Below are 10378 nucleotides of genomic sequence, written 5' to 3'. Positions count from 1 at the left end.
TGCCAGGTCATCCCCCTCAGGGCTCCGTCCTCTGCAACTCCCTCCCCTGGGCCTCCTGCAACTTTTGGTAGGCCATCTCAGCCCCCATTTTGCCCCGAGCTTCCTACTGCTGCAGCCGGTCCATGAGCTGGGTCTGCAGCAGTAACTGCCTGTGCAGCACCTCCTTCTCAGAGGTCAGCTGCTGATAGCTGGCCGGGTACTGCTGCAGGTACTAGTCTCACTTCTGCTGCAGACTCTGTGGCTCTTCAGCTCCACCTGCAGGAAGACCCTGGGCATGAGGGCACGTGGTGGCTGGCTTCCAGATTCTGGGCCCATTAATAGGGTAGCAAGGAAACTGTGGGGCTCTGTCACCTGCCCAGGCCCCTGGCCCCTTGCTCCAGGCCTAAGAGACTGCCTCCCTTGCCAAGAACCCCATGCCTCTTCCCCCAGCATCAAATCTCATCTCCTTCTTCCCACCATTTAAACTGTAGGCCACAGACTGGTGGAAAAGCAGAGGGAGCCAACCACCATCTGCTAAGTGTGCTACATGCCTAATGTTTCCATGTATTCTTTCATTTAATCCTCGGCACCTCCGTAAGGAAAATGCTAACTTCCTTTTGAAGTTAAAGAAACAGAGACTTAGAGATGAAAAGTAGTTGAATGGTGACCAGTGGAATGGAGGCTGGAATCCAGTTTGAATCCAAGGAGGCTTTTTTGTTTTGTTTTGAGAGAGTGCCATGCGTGGCCCAGGCTGGAGTGCAGTGGTGCAATGCCAGCTCACTGCAACCTCCACCTCCCGGGCTCAAGAGATTCTCATGCCTCAGCCTCCTGAGTAGCTGGGATGACAGGCATGTGCCATCATGCCTGGCTAATTTTTTGTTGTTGTAATTTTAGTAGAGATGAGGTTTTGTCCTGTTGGCCAGGCTGGTCTCAAACTCCTGACCTCCCAAAGTTCTGGGATTACACTCATGAGCCACCTTGCCTGGCATAAGGAGCCTCTCATGCCACTGTCTCTTCCTCTGTGATTGGGGGAATCCACGCCTCTAGCTGGGATGATGATGTCCAGAGCTGGGAGGAACCCAGGGCTACCTACCTCTAAAAGTCAGAGGGCAGGAAGCAAGAAACAGTCATAGGGCTGCCCCGGAGGGTGCTGGGGTCACCTACCCCCCAGTTGGAGCTGCCTTTGGCCTGGCACCTCCCCTCCCCAGAGGCTGGTGCCCACCTCCTAGCCCTTCTTGGATGGGGCAGAGGTTACCATCTCCTTCATCTCACCCAGCTTCTCCTGCAGTTCCTTTACTTGCTGCTCCAACTGCAGTGCGCTCTTGTTCTCATTGTTCTGGACAGAGAGAAGCAATCATTGGCCACCTACTACAGCTGGAGACCCCAGAACTTGGTGTCTGCCTGCCATGGCACCGGGAAGGGTGGAGGCAGGTTAGAAAAATCATCCCCTCTCCCCAACAGCCATCAGAGCAGGGCCTGATGAGCTCTGGCTCACAGGTGCCTTTAGAAGTACCATGTCATGTAAGGGCTACACTGCCCCATTTTACAGGTGGGGAAACAAAGGCCTGGAGGGTTAGGGATGAGGGCAGGCTCCACAGGTAGGGCAACCCACCAGATCCTCGAAGCTGCAATGTGGCTCGGCCAGCTGCTTGTCGAGCGTGTGGTTCTGGGAGAGCGCGAGCCTCTCCTCCTGCTTTCGTAGCCTCTCCTCCTGCTTTCACAGCCTCTCCTCCTCCTTTCGAAGCCTCTCCTCCTCCTTTCGTAGCCTCTCCTCCTGCTTTCACAGCCTCTCACCCTGCTCCCGCAGCCTCTCCTGCTGCTTCTGAAGCCTCTCCTTTTGCGCACACAGTCTCTCCTGCTCCTGCAGCCTCTGCTCCTCCTGCTCCCGCACCCTCTCCTGCTCCCGCAGCCTCCTCTCCTCCAGCTCTCAGAGCCTCTCCTCCTGATCCCGAAAGCTCTCCTTTTGTTCCTCGCTCAGGAGACTCAAGGCCTGATTGTTTTCCACCTGGGATTGCAGCTTTCCCTCCAGACTTTCCACCTCCTTCCTCAGGTGCCTGGCCTCATCTTGTAGCTGCTTCACCTCAGAAGTCCCTGCTGGGGGTGCTGGGGACAGGGGCTCAGCTGAGAAAGGAAACAGACAATAAGGGCCTCTGGATTCCCCAACCACCGCCCCCCTACCCAAAAAGAAAAAATAAAACCCTCCTCTTGATGCACAGCTCCTCTCAGGCTTCCCAAACTTGGCCTCACTGCTAATGATTCCTTGCACCTGATGGTAGCCAATTTCCAAGCCACTTTCAGATAGAGAGCACTGTGGGTGGCTGACAATGGGCACTCCTCCCTCTTTGCTGATGGGGACCCTGAGGCTCATGGAGATGACAAAACTTGCAGTCTCCTGGCACAGACCTCTTTCCCTCTGCCTCAAAGCCCTTCCATCCACCCACCTCCCTGGGGCATTCTAAGCCACCCCCACAGTCCTCTGATGCTGGTCCTGCTCCCACGTCACACCAGCCCCATTTTACCCATCTGGGGTTTGAGTTCGGACAAGCTCCTCTCCAGCTCCTGTATCCGATGTATGTCACGCTTCTCCTCCTTCAATGTGCAAGCCTGCCCAAAGCACAGAGGGGAAGGGCCCTGGAGAGAGGGGCTGGTGGCTGGACAAGCTACCATCTCCCTCTCTGCCCCCACCTCCACAAAGCCCAGACCCATGACCACATCTGGCTGTACTAGTCCCATTTTACAGATGCCCAGAAAGATCCAGTGACCTATCTAAGGTGGGGGCTGAAGGGTCAGGTCTCACCTCCACCGACATTTTCCGCATCCTCTCCTGCCACCGGGCCCTCTCTCCTGTTATACGTTGAGCATATTCATCTCTCTCTAGCTGGACTTGTTTAAGTGACTCTGTCACCTGCAAGGATGGGCACAGAAGTTAGGAAGGGCTGTCACTGGTCCTTACCTGCTCCTGGCCAGTGGGGATCATCATCCTTCCACATCCCTCCTCTGCAAAGCCTCACCTGCGTCAGCAGTGCCCGCTCCTTTGTGGACTGCTGTAACTGCTGCTGGAGGACTGCTTCACTGCGGCTCGAGGACTGTAAAGATCAAGGCATTTCCAAGTCCATGGCCTGGCTTTTAAAAGAACTCAGTAAAGTTGGAAGGGACAGAGAAAGATCGAATTTACAGCTGGCTAACAGAGGCCCAGAGAGATCAGATAATATTGCCATTGTTGTTACTGTTGTTACTACCACTGTTTGAAACTTTACGGAGTTCACCAGGTACCATGCTAACAATCCCATTTAATCCTCACTACCACCATATGAGACAGTTACTAGGAAAACATCTATTGTGTAGATGAAAAGCATGGAGTATTCGAAGTTAAGTTCTTGCCTAAGATCACTTAGACAGAGCTGGGATTTGAACACCCAGGTCTGTCCGATTCTCTAAGCCCATTTTTCTTGCTGGGGGTGGGGGCACAGATAGGAAAGGGGAAATTAATCTTTTGTTTGCTTTTTGAAAGGATGATACATTCGCATAGTCCAAAACTCAGAAGGTACAGAAAGGAAGTGTTGTCCTAGGCACCTTGTTACTCTCTCCTGAGCTTTTTACAAACACAGACATGTTTTATGTACATTATCATAGTATGTACACACACACACACATACACGAACACTTTCCTCTCTCTATAGAAATGGTAACATACTAAAGGTACTCTTCCGTACCTTCACAGTACCAGTATCCAATACCCCACCTAAGACTTGGCCAAGGCCACAGCCAGGTAAGGGCAGGGCAGGCACTTGGTCTCTGAGCTCTGTGTCCAGTGCTCACTGCCCACAGTGCCCCCAACACACCCACAGCAGCTGACTCAGCCCCAGGCTGCCTCTAACAACCAAACACAAAAGCAGCTTGAAATGATCCTGCTGCCTTCTGGGCAGGACACTGCATCCTGCAGAAGGGAGCTTTAGGCTCACTCCTCCATCTGGCAAGCCAGGCTGTCAGGGGACGGGACAGCTGGTTGGACTCATCCTGTCCCCTTCCTGCTGCTGTGTAGACACAGCAGAGAGAGCCCACTCCAATTCTTGAGTACGCTGCAAGGAGTATTGCAGGCGGCTGGCCAGATCCTTGGACTCTTCTGTAATGACAGAAGTTGAGATGGGGCCCAAAGGACTCCTCCTAAGGACCTGTCAAAGTGCCAGGTTGAAGGATGACCGGGTGCCCAGATTCCTACCTTCAAAGTGTCTGGCGGCACGTTTAGTATGGTAAAGGGTGGTCTTCAAGTTTGCCTTTTCCAACATGAGGATGTTGATTGTCTGGAATTGAACATTTGGGAGAAAAGTCAAGAAAGTGCTGAAAGAGAAGGAAAGAAACATTCTCCGAAGGACAGGAGAAAACTCCCCACCCTCCACTCACCTCTAACTGCTCCATTTGCGCTTTGTGTATTTCATTGTTTGCTTTCTTTTCCTATAGGAAGAGGAAGACAGAGCTCTTACCATGGCAAGCAGAGACGGCACAGCAAGAGACATGCCCCCAGAATGCCACCAATGCCCCAGGACAGGTCCACTCATGGGACTAAGTTATCAGGGACCCTATGGGGATGGGATGGAATCTGAGGGGTGGGCCTTCTTCCCCAGGCTGGGAGTGGGTGAGATGAGACTGGAGCCTCTACATCTGAGTGCCCCACAAACCCAGCAGCCATGTTGTGAGCAAACAAAGAAATCATGTTACTTCTTCCAGCTGATGTTCCACTTCTTTCTTCTGCTGTTTCTGCAGGAAGAGTCAAATTCAGGTGACTGAGGGTGGCCCCCTCAACTCTATTCCCCAGACCAGGAAGCGGTAGGCAGGGGCCAGGAATGGATTTTGAAGGCAACATTCTCAGACCCAATGGCAACAGGAACTGGTCAACTCTCCTCAAGCTCTCAAGGACAGATGATTTGGGTCTCTGTTGGTTTTAGTCTGAATCTGGATTCTCTCGAAGGGACAGTAACATAAATCTCCAGAGACGGAGTCTGAGAAAAGCCCACCCTTCTGCCAGCTTGTTATTTAGAAAGGTGCGTTCATTCAACAAACACTTACTGAGCACATACGGGCCAGGTACGGTTCTCCATGGCAAATATAGGATGGAAAAGGACAGACAGGAGCCCTTGGCCATGAGGTTTCCATTCTAGGGGCCTTTAAATCTCAGACTCTCAGAGCTAACAGAGGCCTTTGATGCTCTACCTCCTCCAGAAACACGAGCCCAAGGAGGAGAGGTGACTTGTCCAGACTCCAAGAGCAAATTCAGGACTGAGTTAGGGCAGAAATACGGGGCCCCTGACAACCAGTCAGGCTAGTGCTTCCCTGAGAGGTGACAACCCTAGGGTGTATGTGGCAAGGACTGGAGCAGAGGTGTCTGGAGAACAAAGAGTCGGCAAAGAGGGTAGCGACAGAAGAGACATGCTACATGCTCCTTGCTCTGGAGTCCCTCCAGGTGAGGCCTGGGTGCTCCAGCTTCCCATTTGCTCTTGGTACCAGGGGCCCCCAGCCCCTTTCTTCAGGGCCCCATGGGTAAACAAGACTAGGATTGGCAGCATGGAATCAGGGGACCCCACTGGACTCTTACCAATGATTCTATGTTTTCATTAAGGTGATTGATTGTCGCAGAGTTTAAGTCCAGGACTACTGCTAGTTCTTGGTACCGGCTCTGAGGCGCATATAGAGAGGATGAGTTGGAGGAGGACTGCAGGGAGAGGTGGAGAGAACGATCATTAGGGCTGGGGTGTGTGGGGGTTGTCTCAGCTGGTAGAGGGGCACCCAGCCTCTGCTGTGAGAGGAGGTTGGAGGGCTGGCCTGCAGGGTCACCGCACCTCGGCCCAGGGCCTCTTACCTCCAGATCCTTCAGGGTAACAGATGATGCAGGAGTAATAATGACAAATTCAAAAGAAAACCAGAAACTGACATGGGAAACAGTTATGGATATCAAGAAAGTAAAAAACAGCAAGGGGCCGAGCAAGGTGGCTCACACATTTAATCCCAGCACTTTGGGAAGCTGAGGCGGGTGGATCGTTTGAGGTCAGGAGTTCAAGACCAGCCTGGCCAACATGGTGAAGCTCCGTCTCTATTAAAAATACAAAGATTAGCCAGGTGTGGTGGTAGTTGCCTATAATCCCAGCTACTCAGAAGGCTAAGGCAAGAGAATCATTGAACCCGGGAGGCAGAGGTTGTAGTGAGCTGAGATCACACCACTGTACTCCAGTCTCGGTAACAGAGTGAGACTCTGTCTCAAAAAAAAAAACCAAAAAACAAAAAACAAAGAAAAACAGCCCCAAATCCCACATACCTGCTCTGTACGTTATTCCCATAAACAGGCTGAAGGTTAATGGCAGCAACATAAAATAAGCCAGAGGTAAAGTGTCCCCCAAACCAGAGAAGCCTCAGAGGCATGCACAGCTGGAGACAGCAAGCCAGAGAGGGGTCCTGGCACTGCCTCATCTTCCACTTGTTCAATAGGGGAGCGCTACCCCCATTGGAATGGTTAAGGTTGGACACTAGCACATTCAGAATGTCCTGAATCTACAGGAGGTGACAAGGGAAAAACAAGGGCAAGTGGAGAAAGACAGAAGTGGCTTAGAGAGAAACAAGAAAGTCAGGGTAGGAGGAAGATGTGGGTTCCTCTGCTGAAGAGCAGAGGCGATTAAAACCATGGCCTGTGCCATTTTTCCAAATGGCCACCTGCTGCCTTGCAAGGGGCAGGAACAAATAGATGGAAAAGTCCCCTGAGCGATGTAGTCACAGAGTGGAGTCACCTGACCAATGCAGCTCTTAATACGCTCACTGGACCCCTTTCCTCAGACCCAGGACATGGGCGATGAATCTGGTAGAGCTCCAGACCTCCACATCCATTAACAAAAAACAGACTTCTGAGTAAGGGTTCACTTGAACTAAGGGGCCTGTAGCTAAAAAACAAGTTTGAAAGACACTGATCTCCAATATCATCTTACAGAGGAGGAAACTGAGGCCCACAGGAAGAAGGGATTTTTCTGTCGTCACCAAGCAAGTTGGTGGCAAGTTAGATCTTCTATTATTTCTAGTGCCTGGGGCTGTCCTCACCACACACTGGGCCCCCTTCTGTGACCCTAAAGGGACAGCCTGACGGCAAGTGGCTGTACTCATTGGCCTGGCTTCCCCTTGAGACTGGGGATGAGGAAAATCAAACAGCAATGACCATTTCCTCGGTGTCCTGGGTGTTTACAGCAGGCCATGTACTAAGGATTAACATAAAAACAACAATAATAAGGAATCTCATTTAAACTTCACAAATGGAAGTCAAACACTACTACCCCTATTTTACAGATGTGAAAAGACAGGCTCAAAGAACTCAAGCAATTTGCCATAAATCAGATGCCTAGCAGACGGAGAGGCAGGATTCAAACCCAGAATTCTCTACCAGTACCCAGCAATCTCAACAATTATCCTTTACTGCCCCTTGGGACTCCTGTCCCCAGGAGCCTGGTCAGCCAAGACTCACATCCTCAGGTGAGTGGCAACCACCAGAAGTGGTTGTCTCAGGGCTACTTCCAGTTTTTTTCTTCGTCTTCGCTCCTGCCGGAACACCAGGGCTGTTCCTCTGCTGATACTCTTTCAGCTGTGGGAAAGAAGAGCAGTAATACTCATGAGAACCACCAGCCCCTACAGGCACATCCTCCTTTACAGTTTTTGCAAAATACTCTTATACACCATCTGATTTAATGCCACCTACAACTGTACAAGGTGTTGTCACAATCACTTAGTGACTGAGAGGAATGGATATTATGGCTTCAAAAAAGGGGAGGGGACAATAATGGAACTTAAACTCATTTGTCTTCTGACTCCAAGCTCTGGGGTTTTGCCATGAATCAGTATCTGCCAGGGACCAAAACCAGAGGCAGAGGTAGAAAAGTAAACATTAAGTAGGCAGGAACCGCACTCTGTGTGGTTTAGAGTCATACATCCTCACATGTCTGGTAGTTGAAGAAGTGCACCAGTACCTCTCAAACTTTTATATCAATGTGTCCTCATGGCAGAAGGCAGCTTCTCTGTTAAATCCAGGAATTTATCAGAAAGAGGATAATCCAAGTCTCATTTCAGAGAGAAGTCTGGTATACTCTCTTAGAAACCTATGTGACTGTCATCTCTAAGTACATTAATGATTTTTCTCTCTTAAGAGAATTGAGGGAAACGGATGCTTCAGAAAGATCTCCCACATTTATCCTGTGGCACTCAAAGTACCCCAAGTTGAGATGATATGAGGAAGATTCAAGCTGTCAAGTTCAGTTTCCCAAGATCTGTTCTACAGAAGATGAGCAAATCTCACTTCAGAGACCACTGACTGAAGGGCAGTTTGGTCCCAGAACTGTGGAGAACTCAGAAAAAAATGTTAAAGTCTCTCTTGAAAGTAGAATCCTGGGAGAAAACCAAACCAAACCCGTTCTCCCATTGCCGCCCTGAGATACTGTCAACATTTTGAGTTCATGGGGGAAGTGTAGGCTTTTCCCACTGTCAATGTCTACGTTAAGGGAGTAAGGCAGCCTGAAACCTCCTGCTCCTAGGTCCCATAATCCCCATTCTCCTTCCAGCTGGAAATCTGCGCTGCGACCAGAGAGCCAGAAATGGGGTGAGAACACTTAGGGACTGGGGCATAAGATCAAAGGCCAGTCTTGCAGCAGTAATGACAGTTCCTAGGGGGACTGTGACATCACTAGATTCCACTCCTCCCAGGGGAGGGGACCACATCAGTGCGATGCCCGAGTTGCTACTCCAGGATGGGGGAGGAAAACACAGGGTTGGGACCCAGGTCCTTGGAGACACCAGCCGAAGGAGCCCAGGGAGGTCGAGCTTGGGGCAGCAGGAGGGGAGGGCAGAGTCTGCAGTAGGGAGCCCCAGAAGTCACCAGCCCAAAGTCACCCAGGGACGACTGGTGAAGGGTGGGGCCTTGGGCTGGGGGACCCAGGTCTTGGGAGACACAAGCCCAAAGAGCCCAGGAAGGTCGGGCTTGGGGCGGCAGGAGGTTAGGGCTGAGTATGGAGCGGGAAGTCCCAGGAGTCACCCACCCAAAGTCATGCTGGGGTGATTGGCAAGGGCAGGGACTGGGCTGCTTGCTGAAGGTGTGGGGCTGACTGACAACACTTTGGTTGGGGGAGCCCAGAGGCGCAGGGGTTGGGGGGCACAGTCTGGTGTGCCTCAGGAGTGGTATGGACTCTGGCAACGGTCTTGTTGTCGGAGGGGATCTATGGTTGGGTTGGAGGCCATGACCTGGTGCGCTTTACCTTTTGCTTGGCTGCAGCCAATTTGTCCTGTCGTGTTTTTTCTGACATCGCAAGGTGGGGAGGGAGGCGGGGTTGGGGCCACATCAGCAAAATCCCAGTGAGCACTGCTGAATGCCTCCAGTTACCTACCTGGCAGCTATGGGACTGAGCCAGAGAGGTGTAACCAGGGCCCCAGGAGAATGCAGAATAGGGGCGTGGCCTTAATGTTCCAAGCCCATTGGTCAGTGAGAAAGATGAGAGGGAAAGGAGGTGTGGTCAAGCAGCAGTGTGTCCAGAGGGACCTGTGGCATCACAATGCTAAAGCTGCCCATGCAACCACTGTCCCCACCCACTCGGAGAGTGGGGCAGGGCCACCCACTCTGGGAGAGGGGACGGGCTGGCTTTTGCTTTAAAAACTTTAAAACTGTAAAAAATAAATTTTAAAAAATATATGTGGGTACACTTTATATATATGTGTGTCTGTGTGTGTGTATCTATGTGTTCTTCCAGAGCTGTCTTCATTATCCAGCTTCTATGCAAGGTCTATGATTTTGGCCTATATTTTTCATCTTCAAATGGAATACAACAATTACCAGTATTACCTTAACTGAGATACCGACCCTATAAAAATGGAAAATCCATAGCATGCTTGATGATTAATGAAGCAGACTATAATATCCAACATTCCAATAAGATAAAATAATCACAATGATTTCTCTTTTTTGGAAAAACGTTTCTCTTATTCTTCTACATTATTAAGATTTTTTAAAAAATAAGAAACATGTCTAATATCTTTAAAAACAGAAAGCTTTTGGGCCCAGTGCAGTGGCTCACATCTGTAATCCCATCACTTTGGAAGGCCGAGGTGGGTGGATTGTCTCAGGTCAGGAGTTCAAGACCAGCCTAGACAACATGAAGAAATCCCACTTCTACTAAAAATACAAAAATTAGCCAGGTGTGGTAGTGGGTGCCTGTAATTTCAGCTTTTTGGGAGGCTGAGGCAGGAGAATCACTTGAACCCAGAAGATGGAGTTTGCAGTGAGCCAAGCTGACGCCACTGCACTCCAGCCTGGGCGACAGAGCAAGACTTCATCTCAAAAGAAATAAAATAATAAAAAAAATAAAATAAAATAAAATAAAATAAAATA

General features: G+C 50.5%; 1 protein-coding gene across 1 annotated transcript in view; it reads right to left on the bottom strand.

Annotated features, from left to right (window-relative positions):
• LOC105549495 (putative golgin subfamily A member 6C) overlaps positions 1–9335 on the bottom strand; it is a 12616-nt gene extending 3281 nt beyond the window's left edge. The window contains 12 exon segments of the mRNA XM_011994073.1: positions 1235–1315; positions 1592–2100; positions 2499–2583; positions 2777–2884; positions 2991–3065; positions 3975–4102; positions 4199–4280; positions 4381–4431; positions 4696–4734; positions 5570–5650; positions 7475–7591; positions 9252–9335. Coding sequence (XP_011849463.1) covers positions 1235–1315; positions 1592–2100; positions 2499–2583; positions 2777–2884; positions 2991–3065; positions 3975–4102; positions 4199–4280; positions 4381–4431; positions 4696–4734; positions 5570–5650; positions 7475–7591; positions 9252–9335 — 1440 coding nt within the window.
• Between the last annotated feature and the right edge of the window lie 1043 nt (positions 9336–10378).

This window comes from Mandrillus leucophaeus, unplaced genomic scaffold (genome assembly GCF_000951045.1).
Source record: "Mandrillus leucophaeus isolate KB7577 unplaced genomic scaffold, Mleu.le_1.0 Scaffold1116, whole genome shotgun sequence".
NCBI classification, from domain to species: Eukaryota; Metazoa; Chordata; class Mammalia; order Primates; family Cercopithecidae; genus Mandrillus; species Mandrillus leucophaeus.
The sequence above is the reverse complement of the archived record's forward strand: the minus strand, read 5'-3'. Positions and strand labels throughout refer to the sequence as shown.